At 42.3% G+C, this 21556-nt stretch overlaps 1 protein-coding gene across 1 annotated transcript in view; it reads left to right on the top strand.

Moving 5' to 3' along the window:
• RGS7BP (regulator of G protein signaling 7 binding protein) overlaps positions 1-21556 on the top strand; it is a 655650-nt gene that overhangs the window by 25645 nt on the left and 608449 nt on the right. Inside the window, exon 2 of the mRNA XM_085631636.1 lies at positions 18747-18913. Within this exon, the coding sequence (XP_085487762.1) occupies positions 18747-18913 (167 nt within the window). The remainder of the gene's footprint in view (positions 1-18746; positions 18914-21556) is intronic.

Raw genomic sequence — 21556 nt, forward strand, 5'->3', positions numbered from 1 at the left:
CCGGCATAATATCCATCTTACACAAGAAAAAATCTGAGACAGTCTCTGTCCTTAGGTGCCTCCGCTTCCTTTATGGCTTTTATGAGACAAAATATAGGTTTTATGCCAGAAGACGAAATCCTGTGACCTAAATATTCCAGCTCCTGCACACCAAATTGACACTTGTTTTGTCTGATAGCCATCCCAGTCTGTGCCAAAACCTTCAAGATATTCCTTAAAATCCAATTGTGAGTTTCTTTGTCTTTTGCAAAAGTCAAGATATCATCTTGAGATGCCTGTATGCCCTGCATGTGACCAAATAACTCATCCATCAATTTTTGAAACATCGCTTGCCGGTGAAGCTCAACAAAATGGATGCCTGAGGTATTTGTATGCCCAAAAGACGTCAGAAATGTGGTAAGATCTTGTGATTCGGGCATCAGTGTAATTTGGTAATATGCAGAACACAAATCAATTATAGAAAACATTTTGGCATCACCTAAGTTATCCAGAAATGCATGTATTTTGGGAACAGGATGACAATCTATAAGTATGTTTTTGTTCAATGTGCACAAGTCATCGCACAATCTTATCTCACCTGAACTTTTGCTAGCTACCACAATAGGAGAAGACTCAGGTGACTCAATAATACCTTCAGAACACATAGCCTTCAACAAATTCTCCAACTCCTCCTTAACACTAAGTGGAACATTCCTCACCTTGTGGGCTGCAGGTTGTGCACTTAGTTAAAGTTTAATGTGGTGTTCGAACTCTTTAACCACACCCACTTGTTACCTAAAGAAATTCCCAAAGTCCGTCAAAATGTTCTCAGCATCAAGAATAGCCTTATCTACACAAGCAATGGGTAATTGCACCTGCACATCTTCTTCAACTTAGCCTTTGGATAAATCCCCTACAGCTGCTGGAGTTTGAGCTCTAGGTACAAACCCATTTTTGCCAAATCTTGTTAGCCAATTATGTTCCTCCCTTTCATAGCTACGTACACTTTAGTAGGACTCATTCTTCCTAAACACTCTACCCTTGATCACATCAGACAAGCTTACGTTATCTTGCGCTCTACTTCACTTTGCTAAATATTCGTTCCACCGTATTGTGCATCATACGGTGGTGGATAGGGACTAGGCTGATACAGGAGCACTCCAAACTGTCTTGAGTTTAAATTTACCCAAAGTGACCATTCTCATATAGATTGTGCGGTGTGTATTTTCATCTTGGTAGTTGGTAGAAGATATGTAGGCAGCTAATGTGCTGCTATTCTCGCCTGCTGTTCTCCCTTCAAAGAACCCCTTACTTCTTCTGACAGCAGATAAAATAGGTAAAGAGGTCTGAGTCAAATGGTGCACCTTTTTACAAACTGAACATTCTTGGCAATAGATGAACTTCATAGGAACCGAGAGGCCACACTGCTTGAAATATTGACAGTAGGCTGCAGCGTTCAGTACTGTCCCTTACAGCTGAACTGCTGGAGTTAGCACCGCCTAGGCAAACAATACTAAAGATGCTACAAGTTGGGTCTTTAAATTGCATAGTATATTTACGAATGTCTGCGCAGAAATAGTACACCCTGCTCATAGTTATGGCAGGCTGATTTAGAAATGACTATAGTCAAACATCGTTGGCATTATGTGTAGAAGGAATGCATCTACTATTGACACAAACATGTGCATTTTAAACTTCTACATCAGATTAACTTTATTCCAACCCACTTACATAAATTCGATCCTGAGACAGTGTCAGACTGGGACAAAATTAAGCCCAGATACCAAAATAAAAGTGGGCCCCATTGTAGAACAAGATAACTAAATAAGTGACCCACATTTCCAAATCAGGGCAGTTTTGAATTTGTAAAGGTCCGCTGTATAGGTATTTTGTAAGGAATGGGAGACTGCATGGATTTGTGCCTGCTGTAGGCAGTGTTTGTAGTGTTATCAGAGAGAGCAAGAGTAAAAACTGGCCCACCTGGCCAGGAAACCAGGACACATACTACTAACAAACTGGGCTACACTGACCTGCCTGACCAGCCTTTTGGGTACTGCCAGATTGCCCTATAGGCCAGTCAGACCCTGTCCCGCAGTAAGCTCTGCCTGCAATCCTACGTGAAGATTTCATTCATCTACCTCAATATTGCCTGAGCATTCCGCATTTTGGAAAAATGGTGATAGAAATGATACATGATTGCTCAACTTTCCCCATGGCCCCTAGACGTGGGTATTGCTACTGGGATATGCAGAAGTCTGCGGTCTAGTCTAAGGCTCACAACTGGCCAACCAATCAATGGTGATGTCCAGGTGGGGCCCTCTTCAAAGATAAAAGAATGGGTAACATTTGCGGACTTCTACAATGACAGTGTTGGTATGCTCGACTTTACAGCCTTTAACAGCACTTTCACCTGATATTTGCAGAACTTTACCAGCCTATCCCGAAACAGTACAGTAAGCAGTCATTTGCATATCTGTTTAAAACTTGTATCATAATGTATGTTTGCTTGTAATAACCCTATGAAAATAGGTCGTAACATCTGAGTAAGTATATTTGTGGTGTTGGACTGGGCTTTTCTGGTTACTGCTAGAATGAGCTAGTTACTGCACATCCGTTTTCTTGCTTTCTTTTTAGGTCTCGCCTGGCGAAAGCAGAGCCTGCGCTGCTCTCGTCAGAGAGACCTTTTGGAATCGATTCTCCGCTGTGGGCTCATGCACGCGTCTGCATGGACAAAGATGGCTGCTCTCGCCATCTGTCCAATGCAGACAGCATGCGCGTGTCTGTGGGACAGTGGACAGTCCCACGCCATTTTGTCGTCCCATCGTACACACTCACGCGCATGGCAGCGTGCATTTAAATAGCGCGGCCTTAGCGAGATCGCTTTCACTTTCGCGCCGCCGCGATCCCTTTCATTTTCGCGCGGCCGCGCAGTATCCTCCTTCTCCCAACGACTGTCTTGTCTCTCTTGGCAGTGTCCATCACTCTCTTGTACAGGGTCTATCTTTCCTCCTGGTTCTTGTTGTTATGGGTCTCTGCTACAGTGTCCACTTTATAAGCTATGTTGGCACTATCGGCCCATTAACAGTGGCTTGCACAAAGATCACATCAGAGGCATTAGCAGACTTACTGGAAATATTGAACACACTAGCACTGTTCCTATATACTAAGTGTGATTTGTGCATTGACTCAACATAGTTCACCGAGATTTCTGCATTTGAACATTCACCCACTGAACTAACTAGCTGACACTTTGCGTGTGTTTTATTGGAAGGAACCTATGACCTGCAAGGGTACTCGCAGCTCTGTGCTGCTGGTGCATTAGCCCACTGTCGCTTTTCCGCACGCTCCCGCTATTAGCATAGTATGTCCGTTTGAAAACTGTGAGTGTCAGGGTTCTGCGAATCTTTGCATCTGTAGCGTTAGCCCATTGTTTTATTTCCGCACGCCTCCGCCATTTGCACATTTTCGTGGACCCTTTAAGCTGCAGGTTACACATATTTACAGCTGGTGTTATTAGCCCAGTCCTCCACCTATTCACGCTCCCACCATTGATATGGTTACTGGGGTTTGACCTTTACCCTTCAGAGGACATGTCAAATATGCTGTCGGAAGAACAGGTAAGGTTGCAGAGGTTATGACCTGTGCGGTTGCTGCAAACTGGCATTCCAATTGCTGGATTTCACATCACAAACTTTACACCCTTAGCAGTGAGCCATAAACTTTCCCGTACACATTTCCTATAATATGCCGGAGTTCATTTTCCTAACTACTGTTTACTAGGCTTCAATTTAGGCCTGGCAGCCATGATTTAAAACAAGCATTGGCATAGCCAATAGGTTTTCGCCTTTGGGACCCTATAAGTATTTAGTTATGCAGCACAATATCCTTACTGCAACAACATTAACTGTTGCATGGCTAAACACTTATAAGGTCCCAAAGGTGAGACCTATTGGCTATTCCAATGCTTGTTATTGATTAGACATGGTTGTTTTGTGGGGTCGTGGGCGCAGTATTATAGTTTTGATTTTGTTGTGCCTGGGCTGACAATTAATATGTTATCTTCCAATGTTTTGTTCAAAAGCCTATAAACAAAGTGATCTCTCCAAAATAAAAGTAAAACAAACAAATACAACTTTAGGGGTTTATGAGACGGTAGTCAAAACATTGTCATCAGAGATTCCTGCCATTGAATCAAACACTCAATGCGCGATGTTTGGATAGTGACATATGATAGCCACAAATGTTCCTTCTAACATTGTAGGCAGCAGCCAGGCTCGCCACAGTAATAGCCGTGCCAGTGTGACTTCAAAACTAATGCAAAGCGACGTCTTGTTCCACTGCCGAGTGTCCTTGCACTTGTTCCAGATGGCTTTTCCTCTAAATGCAGCATACCATTGAAGTAACCGGATAATATCGTTATTTTGAAAAAATGCCCTACCCAGTTAAGAGTGACTCTTACCACTTAATCACTTTATGAATGCCCCTAATATTCCACCCAATTAAAATATTGTAATTATTTATTAATTATGGCATTGATGTAGTGCAACCTAGCCAGAAGGCAGCAGTGTGCTTCAGAAACAACCAGTAAGAACAGAGAAAATGAACCCTAGGTGACGTCACGCATGTTGAGTTCAGTCAACAGCCAATTTATCCTTAAAGGAAGACGTGAATGTTTTTAACGTAATTAGTAAGTGATCCTCACTTAGAAGTGAGTTCCAGGATTTTGGGAACTGTTAGTGAAAGCTCTTCCTCTATACAACCAGCACATCTGGGCAACTGCTAACAAATGTACTTGTTTGTGGGCGTCCCATGCTAATTAATATTGTTGCTAGCGTCCAATTAAAAATGCCGAATTGTCTTGCAAAACTCAAATTGCAATTCAAAGTAGAAAGCAATTTCCCAACACCCTCAATCAACAGTTTTGGTGGCTCGACCTATTTCCGCAGTCGAAATAAATTTACTTATGTGCTACATAGCAATAATTTGATTACTGTTTTCTGGGTGAAAATGGACCGAGACTAACTTTGAATGCGCAAAGACGAATAGTTTTTTATTGTTCTTGGACTTTCAGGGTAATCTTGTCTTGGAATGGCCAATTCCTCCAACTATTATATTTGCTCACTTGAAACCAGGCAAGTAGATAATTTTATTGGAATAAAACCATATGTTTGCACAAACAGCTTTGTGAATCGCGTCCCCTTTATTCTAACTTAAACTTCGTCTGTTTACATTCATCCTGGGGGTTCGTGAAAAACCATGACTTCGTTATGACTCAAGTGTGGATCTTACTTTAGACCTTGGAAATTATGGTTTCTGCCTTCCATTATTTTGCATGGAGCTGGACAAATAAACACGTTTGTGTTGCTGCTAACATAATATCTTCTTCACATTGCTACCTGTAGGTTAAAAGTTCTTAGCAATCATTATAGTTTAACGGCGTTGCATTTGTAGGCCTCGGGGACCAAATGAAGCAATCAAAGTATGACCAATCTAAGTCCTCTTTCAGTCATAAAGGTTTCCATTGACATGCCAGGGTGGCATCTGTTTTCATAAACTGTCTCCCGACATTTTCAGGGAGATCCACAACCAATGTACTGCAATCACGAAGAAGTGAAAAGTGCCTTCCCAACTTCAGCCCTATGCTCCAAGGCAATAGCCCCGTTCAATAAATCTAATACCTGCATCTTCAAATAATCCACATTCGATTCTGCTTTGATCTCCATATGTCTGGCTTATAAAAGTGTCCTAATCGCTTCCAGCAGATTGACATCCAAAGCACTTATTATTTTTTTCCTCCAGTGGCACCACTTTAAGTTTATAAGAGGCGTTCCTCATTAGGTGCATTGCAGTTCTCTGCTTCATTCTTGGATATCTGGTTGAGCTTGCTTTGAAGACTGGATTTGCTTGACCTATGTTATTCATGACAGACTTACTGCACGACTCTGTTGTTGACCCCAGATATTACAACCAAGAGTGAGCTTGATTGTACCCAAAGAACTCTAAAAACCAATAGTCACCCACACTGTTACCGGCCATAACTCACCTAATAGTGAATCCTCCAGCCTGTATACTCCAGTGTGTCTAGGCATGACATCCTCATAGGCTCATTTACCTCAAAAACGTCTCTTTATCGTTTTATTTGTATTGCTTTATACCAAATGATGTTGATATTATGGGTTATTTCCGAGGTGTCCTCCTGCATTGGCAGCAGTAGTTATAACAGGTCACAGGCTTGACAAAACAAAGTGGTCTTACTGATTTATACATAGCTCTTGTGCCTCTAAGATGTCCTTTGACCCAAGCAATGGTCCAAAGCTAGGGATGGGTTGTATGACTTTACAATGTGTGCCTTTACCACACATGCCTTTACTATGCAGCCTTTACCACACACGCACTTACCATGCAGATGCCTTTACCACACATGATTTGCAGAACAGCCTCCACTAATTTGACAAAAACGCTCGGGGAGTGTTTGTACAATTTATTATCCTCCTGGGATCTCACCTGTTTCAGTTAACAACGTAGTCCAAATGTAGCCGGGTTGCAGCTGAAACACGTTCAATTATGTAATTTCAGATGTTTTAATCAAATGGGGGAGAGAGAGAAGCTATGATCCATTCAGCTGTTGCAGTGATTTTATTAGTGATGTCAGAGAACATGTCATGAGTGATGTAATATTTGAGAATATAAGGTGAGGGTGAGACTAATAGTTACTTTACGGCACGATTTATAGTTACTTGATATAACTATAAGTGGTGAATTTCAGTTGTTTTTTAAATTTTAAAATGGTATTAACTGACGGCTTTAATTGACATTTTCCCCTAACTATAAAATCCTTTTAACTTTTGTTTTTTTAAGTGAATTCCTAAGGTTTTTTATGCAGATTAAGATATTATTACCATACCTAACTATAACGTCTGTTGAACCTTTGCTTGTTTTAGTGAATTTCTAGGACTTTTCTTAACATAAACTAATATTTTATTACCATATGTAATGCCAACCCCATGCCTTTTTCTGTGCCTGGTCCCTGCATCCTATGCCTGCAGGCAGCCAACCCTATGCCCTGCATGGCCTCACGGGCAGGCAACCCTATGCTTCATTTGGCATCTGACTGTGGCCAACGTGGGGCTGGCCGGGGGCCGTACCTGTGTACAGGCCCTGTGTCAAACCCCTTGTGGGCAGGCAACCCCACGTCACGCACAGTCGTCACCCATGCTGGGTGTGGAGTTGGTTGCGCGCCACGCCTTGTGCCAAACTCCCACTGGAGCCTAACCCCCGCTGCACATGAGCTATGTGCAGCAGGGGCTTGTGCTCTGGGCCTAGCGCCCAAACACCCGCAGGCACGCATGACTGAATGTAAAGGGTGTCATTTTAAGTAAGGCATAGCTACTGACTTTATCAAAGTGTCAAGACGCCAAAATATAAAAAGTGTGACTATTGGCTTTATGAAGGGTGCAGAATAATAACATACTTAAAGCACATATACTGTCTTTCTCTAAATGACCAAAAATTAAATTCACACAGTTCAATGTTTAATAAAATTGAGCGTCATTAAAAAATGTAATGAAGCTGGCACTGTGTAAAATGGGGTGGGTGATCCCAATCACTCTCGGGTCTGCATTGTGGGAGTCCAGAATGGCACAACGCTCCAACCAGTACTACAATGTACCAGCGTACCAGGTCCCAGCAGTCTACCAGAGCCCCCTCCTCCATTTTGGCAATTCCCACCATAACAACATGGGCCGCCACAGTTCTTCCATAATAGCAACACCCCTTTTTTAGACAGAGGTTGGGGCAGAGGAAGAGGGCACAACAGAAGAGGATCTCAGAAGCAGGTCCAATGACAAGACCAACCGGCTCACAATATAGAGACCCACAGCAAAACACGAGGCAAGAGAAACTAGTGGTTAACCTCTCCCATCGTTCATTGACAAAGCAAGAGCAATCAGTGCTAGAGATGGGCTTAGAATTTGTCCCTACCCCTAGGGTGGACAAATTTAGACACCACTGCGAGGTACAAAATCTATTTAGAGAGATATGGCTTAAAACTTACTTCCAAGACAGGCCCTTTGAATGAACAGGATGATTCAGGGTTGAGGAACCCTTCTACCTTTACCCCAAAAAACAGCATGGTACCCGTGGAGGTTTTAGCATTTGAAAAAGCTGTGCTTAAAGAACTAGCCCTACCCCAGAGCCAGACCCCCTTTCACAACCTCTCTAAGTCTGAGCTGAAAGCGGCAACAAGCCTCGCTGAGGATACAACGATTACAATCAAACAGGCTGACAAAGGTGGGGCCACTGTAATTCAATCGACTGTCGACTACGATGCAGAATGCAATCGTCAACTCCAAAACGACAGATACTACACCCCCATCACAGTGGACCCCACCACGCGCCTTACCACTACGATCTCCACAATGGTTTACGAGGCTGAAACCAATGAATGGATCAGCCAAAAGGAGGCGGATTTTTTGACAACCAAGGAACCGAGGGTACCATACTTCTATACCATCCCTAAAATACACAAGGGTACTACCCTGGTTCCAGGCTGCCCTATAGTCTCTGGAATTGGCTCACTACTGGAGCCACTCTCTAAATTCTGTGACTACTTCCTACAGCCAATAGTGAGACTCCCGCTTTTGTAAGAGACACCACAGACATCCTCAGAATTATTGAGGAGACCAACATCACTGATGAAATAGATCTACTCGTCACACTTGACGTGGAGGCTCTATATACTAATATCCCCCAGAGAGCTACACTATCAGTCGTAGAGACTGCACTGAATGCATTGGAATAGACGTCGCCAACCCCTGTGTCCTTCATCATTCACCCCTGGTTCAACCAGAATCAAGAAAATCATTCTAAAACATTGGGCGATTCTAGGTATAGGTGACTTATGTGTTCCTAGGCCTAGGTTTGTATATAAGAGGACACGCAATCTCAAGGACATCCTGATACACACGAGACCCACACAAGCTAGATCAACTACACAAAGAACCCTGTGGGGACTCCCTCCAGTAACAGGGCACCATCCGTGTGGCTCCTGTGCAGTATGTAAACTCACCTATGCGGTTAAGGAGATCTCTCTCTCTGCCACCTTCAAATGGACATTAACCCAACATACCAATTGCAACACCACACAGTGTATCTACATGGTCACTTGCCCGTGTGGCTTGAAATACATAAGGTTGACAATGCAAACAGTCAAGACCAGGATAACAGAACATAAAAGCAACATACGTTGTCAAAGGGTCACCATTAGACTATACACACACTTCAAAGATGCCAAACACCCCCCTTATTCACTTTGGTGGGTTGTCTTGGAAACACACACGCAGATATTGCAGTCAACTCTGTTTAGAATAGAGCAGAGATGGGTCCACAGACTTTCAACGCATTGCGAAGGGCTCAAAGATGATATCCCATGGGGTTCACTGACCTAGATTGTACCCCCATATTCTGGACTGCCTAAACTGTATATGTGCCAAGAATTACCATGCATGTACCGATACCTGTCTAGTATAAATTATCCCCATATATTAGTCTAATCTGATGTGTGCCAATATGTACCATGCATTGACCAGTATTTGCGTAGTGTTTTTACGGCATTGCTTTCCAATCTGAACACCAATTGTGATATTCTGCACAGGATATACATATAACACCTTCGGGCACTGATGGCGACCTATATGACCACCACTGAGACATTGACCCTTTGATTCGATGATGCGAGTTTCAACTAGCATCAGTCATCAGTAGGCGCCGACTTGCCCATTAGCCACAGTCTCCCTACACATTCAGTCCCCCACACTAGCTCGGCCACATATTGTTCGGTGTGGTGACCGGCTACTTGAGTAATTCAACCTCCCACTAATTACGGGGGCCAACGAGGTTACATGACACCACTGTATTAATTCTGTGTGTAACTAAATGCAGTATGTAACCTGACTTGACACACCAAGATGGCCACGTCAGTTACTGCAGACTACTCTTGTCTCGGTCAGCATTAATAACAATTTGTAATTTTCATTTGTTACTTTTTGTAAACTGCTCGATTTTTTTAACCCACCTTCATCACAATACTGATGGGACACCACCACGTCATTAAATTCATACTTCCACAGACACGATTACTCCAATGCCTGAGTATGCGTCTCCTTTTTGACTAACTTAAGATGGCCGCGCCATGTACCACTGGCTCGGACCTCCTTCCATCCTCTAACCCAAGTCTCGCGAGTACCCCTAGACACACGAGATTGTTCCCGTACCGCCGGTGATTGGGAAGTATATCTGCGCCCCAGACACGGCGCAGTTCACCATCCCGGTTCCGGTGGCAGGGTAGATGACGAGATGAGCGTTTACCGAACGCTGGTGAGTAGAAACCTCTTTTTCTCACATCCTGGATACCCATGACGCAATGGACTATTACATAGGTGAGTTCACACAGGGGGGGTGAGTTGAGGTACCGTGTCGCACCCTTAAACTTCCCTTTGGGCCATCTGCCCGTGTTTTACCATCCATCGTGTTTGCAGCCCTTGTTGCTTTGACTTTTCGGTGGTGTTTACTTCCTGCCACCTTTTGCCAGCACTCGTACCGTCTTTTGAGTGACACAGCGCATAGCCCCATTCTACCTGGTACACACGGGACTCCGGTTGACAGCATGGGGCAGGTCAGTCACGACTGGATCTTCGGCACCTCCCACCTGTTAACTGCCCATCGAACGTTACTGTCGCCTAGGCACTCTTGGCTTGTTCATTATGGGGTGTTTTTTAACTGCATTCAGCTTTCTCTTGCCTTACCTTACCCATATAGGACACAAATTGGTGTCCTTTACGACCACTGGGTACTGTTGCAGTCTACCTTAGACAACAGTTGTGGTGAGCATCAGTTCTGCCTTATCTGTTATTTTAACCTTCACTAGATTGACCTATATCCTATACACTTGGGATTTTTAATACATTACCAGTGCATGAGTTTTTATCCTAAAGCTTCACCACGAGCACGTTGTGGAGCATGTGTGTATGACTGTATAATACACCCAGTACACATACATCTATGTTGTTTTTTGAACAGATTAATGAGATACTTGATACGTGTGTTGCTTACATCTACTTTTTGTCCCTACCTTTAGGTTATTTACCTGAAAACGTGGTATGTAGTAATTCCCTTATCACGTTGTGTAGATAGCGTTTTCCTGGTCCTGAAGAAGTGCCTTGATCCTCCTGACACCCAGGGCACGAAACATGTAGACCGACTGAGAGTAGAGCGTACATAGCTAGATACATAGCCTCTAGTTTACCGCCACTCTCCATGTTTTTAATCAGGCAGTTTACCTTCCTGAATAAATCACTGTTAGGACTAACTGACCTGTTTTAATCCACTCCCTTCACATCTACATACACTAGGCCTCTTACCCCCACTGCACTCAACGGCAGGAACAAAAGATCCCCGCTAAAGAGCCCCGTACTGGGTGCCGGTCGGGTATTGCAGCGCCGACCTGATGAAGGGCAGGCTCATATGATGAAGCATGACACCTAACTTGCTAGGTGTGTGAGAGCCCTAGTTCCGAAAGGGGAATTCCCTCCCCTTCCTTGTGATTACTGTGGGATCATCATCCCTTGCTCTGATCCCACCCTCTGTATCTCACTGTTCATTAACTTTGACTCAGAGGAACTCCATACCCTTCTTGCTCACTATACCCTTGGGTCATGTATGCTGGACCTCTATAAACATGCCCCTCCGTCTCTCTTATTGGAAACATAGTCCAGAATGTTGGCAGAACTGCGTGGGGTGTAAGGACACCAACAGTGAGACACGTTAAGCATCATAAAGCTCAGGGACTTGTGAAATGAAGCAGGATGGCTGCCCTTCAATTTAATTTAATTAAAGCTTATAACGCACACTAATCACCCCCAAAGGGGTATATCCGCGCTAGAGCAGTACAAGAGCAGAGCCAGCAGACAGTTAAACAGCAAAAGTTTTAAGAAGTTTCCTAAAGATCATCACATCTTCGAAATGTATGGGGCAGTTACTTCCATAACAAAGGGGCCATATAGGAAAAAGCTTTGCTTCCTGTACAGGATTTCTGTATGTGTGGCAAAAAACTCACTTTTGTTATTTGACAGTTTCCATCCTAAAGCCTTGCGTCAAAATTTGCCCTTCGGGCATTTTTTACGCATCAGGAGCAACTGTTCAACGATGGATAAATACCATGAACACGCTAAAGTATTATCAAATCAGCTTGTTACCAGACACTATCCTAAGAAATTGGTGAAACAATCTCTGAAACGTGCGGCGAACAACAACAGGGCTGCGTTGCTGGAACTTAACAGCCCAAAGGAGGCGATGAATAGGCTTACCTGTGTCAACACTTTTTGCAGTTTCTCTAATCAGATCAAGAAATGCATTTTGACAAACTGGAAGATATTGAACATCGGAACAACACCTTTGCCATGCCCCCTTTTTGCTTTTAAACGAAGCACCAACATCAGAGATAGACTTATACATACTAGCCGACGTGAGACCACTAAACACCATCAAGATACATTGTGGGGTCTGCCAGCTGTACGTGGTCATTTCCCTTGCGGTAGTTGCACCGCATGTGCACATACTGCACACACTACAGAAATTGACATTGGTACACCGAGACCGTGGATTCTGACTGATCACACAAACTGTAACAGCAGTAATTTGATTTATCTCATCACTTACCCTTGTTTACTCCGGTATGTTGGGATGACGACACGGAGAGTTAAGACACGCATTTTAGAACATAAGAGTACTGTCTGTTGCAGAAAAGTCTCTACCAAACTGACTCAGCACTTTGTGACGGCACGCCATACTCCTCAAGATCTAAGATGGACTGTGTTAGAACATCCTTTCATTCCCTCACATGTGACAGACATTTCCTCTTTTCTGTTCAAAAAGGAAAAGGGTTGGGTTTATAAACTAGATACTCACCAGTCTGGTCTCAACAATGACATTCCTTGGGTATCCCAATAGAATTCTAGTCCTATATGGAACCATGTCCAACAGCTACCCCACAGTCGTTGTGACTGCGAATGGAAGATTATTTTGCTATAGCCTGTTCTCGTATTCTAGTCCCTTTAGGGCCATTTATTTTCATGTGGGGCTCTCTGGCTATGAGACAAGGCGCTTCTGATAGAATTCTAGTTCTATATGGAACCCTGTTCAGTAACTACCCTACAGTTGTTGTGACTCCTAATGAAGAATATTTTGCTATGGCCTGTTCTCGTATTCTAGTCCCTTTAGGGCCATTCATTTACCTGTGGGGCTTCCTAGCTATGAGACAAGGCGCTGCTGATTACAGAGATATTTTGCTTGCATTGCCTGGCTAGGCTTGTGGTGTATGCGCTTTTCAAGTAAACTGTATGTTATTCATATGTACAGCGTTTCTGTCTTGCCTTTGTGGAACATGCGCTTATTGTGGCTTTCTCACTATGTACAGGAGTATTGACATTTGTATCATTGATCAAGTGCGATGGAGCGTCTTGACACACATGACCTTCCGTTCGCATTTTTCGCGAGCAGTTTTTAGTTGCACCTCTGCTCCCCTGGAAATTGTTCATTGCTATGTGGGTACTTGTATGAGATGAGCCTCTTTGTTGTCCGTGGTGATTTGTCTGTTGGGATGTTTTGCTCACACCGCCGTGTCGGACTTACAACAGCATACGCCTTTCACTTGAACCATACACTTCATATGCGTATATGCGCAGTATCTTCGGTTTTGCCCATTGTAGGTTGGCCAATAAGACGCATGCGCTGTATGTAGTAGTCTCGCTCCGCGCATGCGCACTAGTGTCATCGTTACTGCGCATGCGCGGCCAAGAACCTGGAACATCACCGGTTGCCGTTTAAGATTGATTGAGAGGGGTATTTAAGAGCGCGGTTCTTGGCCGTTACTTACCTCCGGCAGCAGGCTCTCCAGGTCTAGTGGTACCGACGGATAGGTGAGTGGGTTGGTACCCTTCTGCTTCAAGCCCTAAGAAAAATCGCGTTTGTTTGGGGACTTTTGTTTAATTTGCTGTGCTAAACCGCCAGGCACTTACCACACGGTTTCTGTTTGTTTTGCATTCATGATACAACATGAAGTTTAGTATTAGCCCTTATTTTGAGGTGAACTAGGTGTTTGCCAACCATTAGTAGTATAGCTATGATGGTGTTTTTATTCCTGTCACTTATGAGTGGGGCGAAGGGCTGTGTGAGTAGCAGTCTTTTGATCTTTGCTCCTTCATACTAAACTTATTGTGGTAAATATTGAACACTGATATTTCTATGGGTGAACCCCTCCTATTGTTCTAGTTAACAGCTCTACACACTAAGTACATTTTGAATGATCAATACAAGTAGTTATTCTTTACTACTAGACGATCAATGTCTTTTGAGCTTTTACTTATTCATATTCGCACTCTACATACTTCAAAATGTATTTTTTGTAGAGCGGTGCTGCCTTCCTGAGCGGTTGCCAGGTAGAGGTGAGGTCCTGTACCCAGCCTTGGCGGGTAAGATGTTGACTTCTTTTAATTATTGGGTGTGCAGATCATTTTCAGTGCGTATTCACATTGCTGAGACATATTCATGTATACCTATATGTGTCATCTCCTTTTCCATTACAGGTATCAGCAGTTATTGATAGAGGCCAATGACAGTGCTCTAGCCCCATATCCTTGCAAGTTTTTCTTTCTTCACTTTATTATTGGCAGTAGCTTTGATGTTAGGTCCTGACGAAAGCCTGATCCAGTTTGGGTCTTCTAGGGCTGAAACATGTTGACCACCTAAACCTACACCATAGCGGTTTAGATCCATACTGCAGGTGTACTGCTTTTTTAACCCTGACAGTAGGCATCTTTTGATTAAAGTATGGTTGTGATGCCTCCTAGCCAGTTTTAATTATCACCGCTTTTCACACATTCACAATTTCTTTTTTGCGCTGCATCCTTACTCATACATTTTTGCTCATCATATGTGGATTTAGTCGATCCTCAACTATCTAAAAACAAAACATCCCTGAGCTCCTCCCTCTCAGTGAGGGGGTTGTAGCCCCCAAAGGAACTAGGTTTTCCTTTGGGAGGAGAGTCCCTATGATGAAGCATGTCACCATTGGTGAGCGAGGGATTTCGTCCTGAAAGGGATCTGCCCTTAGTAACACCTTGATTATTCATTCTAACCAATTAGGTCGACCACTACCCCACTGGTTTAGGTCACAACTTGGAGGTAGTTTTCTTTTGCTTTGTTGTATTTATTTTTTGTTACTAGCACTGCTGGTATGTGTGCAGACCCTAGGATTTCTACGTTTGTTGAACCTATTTAGCAGCCTAGAGGGTGCCCCCAGAAATATGTGAAGATATGGGGCCGATGGAAGGAACATGAGGAGGAGTGAAATGGGGCTGTCAAGACCCCGGTGCCAGTTCTTTGAGTGACACCTGGGGTTATGTATGGTAAATTTGAGATGCTTACTGAGAGAGGTACCACAATGCGTTGATTCTATGTTGATCTCTGCTCTGACACTCAGTGTCCACAGACGTTGATATATACTCCTGCAACACGTGCTTTCTCGCTGCTGTACCCCGGATGGATGTGATCATTGTTTATGTACTGTTATAGATGTTACAAAGCACTCAATAAAAGAATATTTAAAAAAATATATAATACAGCTTTATTTAAAAAAAAAAAAAAAACATTAAAATGTTTCATTTTAACATTTTTCAAGCTACATAGAGTAGCCATGTAACCAACTACAAGGGGGGGGGGGGCTGAACACCAGCTGAAGAGCATAGAGCTCCAGTTATAAGCGCTTTACAAAATATGATAAGCTCTCTTGGGGTCATGGATTTAATGACTTAGGAGACTTACTGTTTTTTTAAAAAATTTTAATGTTGCTGAGGGCTGCTGCACTTCCTGCACCCCCCCAAAGTTTTTGTTTATTTTACTGCTGAATCGCTATTCCACCGCAAATTTGCGGTAACATAAAAAAAATATATATAAATAGTAAAAACAACCCCTGACCCAGTGTTTCGCTCTACTTAGAGCTCTTCAGAGAGGTATAGCTTTGACCAGACACAAGGGAGCACCCAGTAAAAATCAAAACAATACCCAGGATTTATGGCGGATTTATTTCCAGGTGGTGACTGCCATGCATGGCAGTCACCATCTGAAAATAAATCCGCCATAAATCCTGAAATCGAGAGAGTGCTTCTTTCTTCGCTGAATAGCGAAAGCCTGTTTATATGTACCGGCGTGGCTCTGCCGGATGAGAACGCACCACCCCTGAACCAAAGAGCGCCAACGTCGACCTGTGAGCCAGCCGGGGATATATATATATATAAATATATATATATATATATATATATATATATATATATATATATAACTTGGATTCCGTTACTGCTGCAGTTTTTCTTCCACCAACAAAACGGTTACAGACCACGGTATGCGTGCAGAAATTAGTTTATTCGTTTCGGCTTTTCCAAGCCTTGTTCACATGACATCCGCTACGTCAGTTACTAATACTTTTAAAGTGACTGGTGCAGGGTGAAAACGTGCAAAATACGCAAACATAGACAACATATAATGTATACATACTCCTGTATAGTCTTTCTTTTCTACGGCAACGCTTAGTGACTCCACGTTTTAATAATCGGTCCATTGTTACAGGAGACGAAACGCGTCGGCTATGGCTTTCTTTTGCTATCAAGACTGTGACATTCCATACCTGTGATATGATGTAATAAAGAGAAGAATTATTTAGAAAATCAAAGTGACTTCTTGGAAATTCCTTTAAATATTATGGACTCTCTTTAAATAGTGCTGAACCCATTTGCATGTAGGTCCATTGTTACACTCTATATTGGTTTTTTGAGTATGCTATAAACTTGGATATTTATCCTATTTTGATTCTGATGAGTCACTGGGTTAGACGGTTTGGAAAATGCTTTGATATTATGAAGCTAGCAAAACATTGGTCATATATGGAAGTGTGGAAGAGGTGTGGCGCCGCGGCCAGGGTGACTGACTCCGGAATCTGGGGATCACGGTTCGATCCCCGGCGCCGGAGGCAGATTAGCCCAGCACCATGTGACTCTGGGCAATAGCTTGCTTAATCTTCCCGACGGCCCCCAGCGCCTGATTGTTCGCGCTTTACAAATGTGGATTATTATATATATGACCTATACATTTAAATATCATGTATACAATCAATAAGACCGCTATAAATATCAATATAAATATATATGTGAATATGAACTTCAAAGTTAAAATCAATATAAATGTATAAATATCTGTATAAATAAATTTTAAAATCTCATGTAAAATACAATCACAATCTTGCTAAAATGGCATCATTGTCTAAAATCCAAGCCGTTTGGAGTCTTAGTCTTGTGTTGCGTTTTACTAAAGTGCAGGTGTGAAATACTGTGGTTATCTGTGATCATCGCAATACCGGTGCACACTTTGTAATTTGTTGTATATGTTTTTTGCTGTATTTTTTTGTCTGATCTTTCTCTTTACTTTTCTTTCCTTTTGTTGTTCCTGGTTTTAATTGTAACCCCTTATGAATTATTGCACCCTCATGTATTGCCTCACATAACCTAAAGTGCTATGTGCCAGAGTGATAAACTCAAATTTTGCTTTAAAACCAATTTATAAAATATTTCATGGTTTAAAATTCCATTGATAAAATGTTTTGTCTTCACCATGACCAATATTCACGTGATAATTAGATTAATATGTGTTTGGCGGCTAAGTTTTCAGTTCAAGGTATATATATATATATGTTTTTACACCATGATTCTGCTTTCTTTGTTTGAACATTACTTATTGTTGGTGGTGTTTCACTATTAACATGTGATAAAGACAGGAGTGCCAAAACGTGGCAGAGTTTGTGTCACATTAAAATTACTGAATCACAACCTTCTTGAGTGAGCACTTTTGTTTGCGCTGTAAAATATATGTATCTTACATATGCCTACCATGCGTGGTAAAGATATGCGTGGTAAAGGCTGTTTACCCTAGGGTTGTCGATCATTCTACTCTTGCCATCCCTTACATCAGCACCTGCAGCACGAGGGTACTTCACTTCGAATGTGCTGCCCTCTAACAACTGAGCACGAATCACATATTCACCAGCATAGTTACCCAGCGTCCTGCCTTTAATAAAACCTATTGCTCTTCTGTGGTTCTCTGTGTTCTACTTTCAAACGTTTCTCGGATACCAAACTAGGAATTATTGCGACAAGTTCAACATATATAAAACGGCTTTAAAGTCATAGAAATGTACAATTATATATTTAAACTTTTGACCCAGTGACAGCATCACACATTATACCTCTTCAGTTTATATAAATCTCAGATTATAATTGATGATGTTATGTGACAAGCACTGGTACATTCGTCTCACTCATTGCTCACAGCAGTCTCTATTAACAAGTGTACATTTTCTACCTTTACCCAGCTTCAAAAGACTTTGGGTCTGATTCCGATCTTGGCAGATGGGATCTCCGCGGATATTCCGCCTGCTGTATTACTAGTTCCGTAGGACAGAATGGAATTATAGTCAGGCGGACGGGATATCCGTCACGAGTAACGCTATCCGCCAAGATCGGAATCGGGCCCTTCATATTTGAACTTTCAGACAGCGCCAGGAATGTATCTATGTTGTATAGGAATACTATATATGACAAACACATACTAAATGATACAGCTGCCAGAGGGTTTATCTGAAAATAAAGGGGTTGTTTGTTTTTCAGCTTGTCCAGGATTTCAATACACAAGTGGCTCTGTACCGTGAGTTGGTTATCTCCATCGGGGATGTGTCTATGAGTTGCCCCTCTCTGCGGGCGGAGATGCATAAGACTCGGACCAGAGGCTGCGAGATGGCTCTGCAGGCCCACCAGAAACTTGCTGCTATCTCCGGGTAGGGTTAGCTCTTCTGAAATACTTTCTAATTGTGTAAATGAATTGTTTTTTTTTTTTTTAGGTTAAACAGCCTGAGCATTATGCAGGCTCATTACGTTTTCGCGACATGTTCTATGTGCTATGCAAAAGTAACTCACACTTTTCGAAGGGTCAAATTGTGGTGTTTTCTGCAAGCCTTTTATTTTCTGTTACAAATTCATGGTAAAACTTGTATGGATCTCATATTCTCTGATTCAAATAGAATGTGCCATAGGAGCATCACAAAGGCTTAACTCTCATTTCAGATTACCCTGAAATCTGAAATATAACTATTTCAAGTAGCTTACAGCATTATACAGGCCACAAGTTGAGTTCAGATGACTCCCTACTGTTGACATAGACGGGCTGAGTCACACGGAGGAGTAGAGGATGTATGTTTTATTGTGAACTCTGGGATTTAAGTAGGCAGATGCTCCATCCACCAACTTTGTTTTTCACCCCTCCCCAGCCTCCCCATTTAGTGCTGAGGAACCTCAAAATTACTTCCTGTGATTCCTAAGCAGACCCTTCTGACTGCCCTCCTAGATCCTCCGGCCTGTCAATCATAGGACTGCCAGGTGATGGTTGAGGTGCCCCCATTCACTGCAAGGCTACCACCTGTGACTGCCATGCTAGGCTTCATATTTCTAAGCAGGAAAAAAAACAGTGACCTGGCATGCAGGGAGTAATTAATTGTTTATACTTTACAAACTTCCACTCTGGGAGATTGTTTGGAAACACAAACAATTGATTCTGAGAGGCCCTAAAAGATATGGCACTTAACTCACCTTAACTGCATCTGCCAAACCTGTGCATGCATTTAAGGCAGATAAATCCCTGGGAGCAGGCAGAAATCAGTAAGGCGGGCGATCTGCCTTCTCTAGAGAGCCTAGTTCTCTGTTGGTCTGGTGGGCTGCATAGGGAAACACCCACTTTTTACTCATTGTGCGGTAACAGTGATTCTAGTAAGTTCAGGAACACACTTCCACGCTTTGACACTGGCTTAAGAACGCGGGTAGGATTTAAACACAACACCAGCCATTATTTCCTACAGGATATACACCCAGCATATTTTACATATCTACTGAAAATGGTGGGTATCGAATATATGTAGCACGAACCAAACATGGTGCCACGTTTAGTCATTTTTGGTTGGACTTTTTGTGGTTTTATGTGATGAAATCCCCAAATGTTTTTTTTTTATGTCTAGAAATATTTATTGCATTTACTAAGCTACATCAGATCACTCCTTGAGATGGATTTGTATCCATGTAGCCCGCTAAACTAGTGTAGTGTCTCACTCAATGAATAAAAACATGATTTAAAACTTCATATACCGTGTCATAGTTTTAGTCTATCGTAAATAATTGCGCTTGATTTCATGTTTCATATCTTATGTCAAAATCATCTGCAGTTTGGAATGTGAAGAATAGCAGACTAAAAGTGCATATTTACTTAAAGAAATGTTCAGTTTCTTAATTTATATTCAATTGTTCAGCATGCATGTAGATTTGTACTTTTTTATTTCATACCAAACAAATTATTAAATATTTATAAACGTAAGCATCAGTAAGCTACTATAAACCAAAGGCACCGAGGTATTGAAACAAACTCTGGGGGGTCCCTAGAGCTGCAGGGATCGGATTTCTGATTCACTTACTCAAGGACTTAGTTCAATCAATCAGATATGAATTAAAAGGCCAGTTGGACTGCAGCGCTGACACTAACCAGCTAAGAAATCCTGTGCAGGAAGTGCTTTCAGGTTACTATCAGTGACTCCAAACAAGTTCAGGGACACAGTGGCAATTCAAACAAGCTCATTCATTTAAGAATAACACTCAAAGATAGCACTTAGAAATGGGGATATGTAGTTTAAAATGTTTATTTTAAAAACCTTAGTCTAGTGTATAAAATATCTACAGTAACCACACAGAATTCGAAAATGACAGGAGTTAAGGATGTAACAGTCAGCGAGAACAAGGTACATTTTTCTAACATTGGTAGCAAGTTTCTGACATCCTAAAAGCTTAATGCTTTTCCTAAATGCTATGCTAAACCTCAGCTACAGCATTAAATAGCTAAACCTCCCTTGACAATTTCATGGACCTTTGAATAGGATGCCTCCAGCACAGCTTCTGGAATCAACTCTATGACATAGAGGGGGCTCTGGCAATCTGGTGTGATCTCTGGCGATAGTACTGGCGTGAAGACCTCTCCTGGCCAAATCCTGGAAATTTTATACTATTTGACCACTGATTGCATGTGATATGTACAAAATAAAACAGGTATTAGAGACATTAAGCCTACTAACATTGGGCAAAATGTGTCCGCTGGATCCACATGTTGATATCAGGCGTCCATATTTGTAAATAATAAGCTTACACTTTAAGGGGCCATCTTGTAATGACTACACCCATTAATATAAACAAAAACTTCAACGAACAATGTTGTTGTCTATGATGATATCAGCATAACTGCACATCTACTATCAGGGCTCGAAAGATCCACTCATCCCCGCACACTATAGCAAGCCAGATTTAATCAGGATTAGCTATTTTTAGGGCCTATGTGCCCTTTCTGGCAAGGAGGAAGACAAACTGACTTTTGACATTACGGTTAGGTT

The sequence above is a fragment of the Triturus cristatus genome, chromosome 2_1, assembly GCF_964204655.1.
Source record: "Triturus cristatus chromosome 2_1, aTriCri1.1, whole genome shotgun sequence".
Taxonomy (NCBI): Eukaryota; Metazoa; Chordata; class Amphibia; order Caudata; family Salamandridae; genus Triturus; species Triturus cristatus.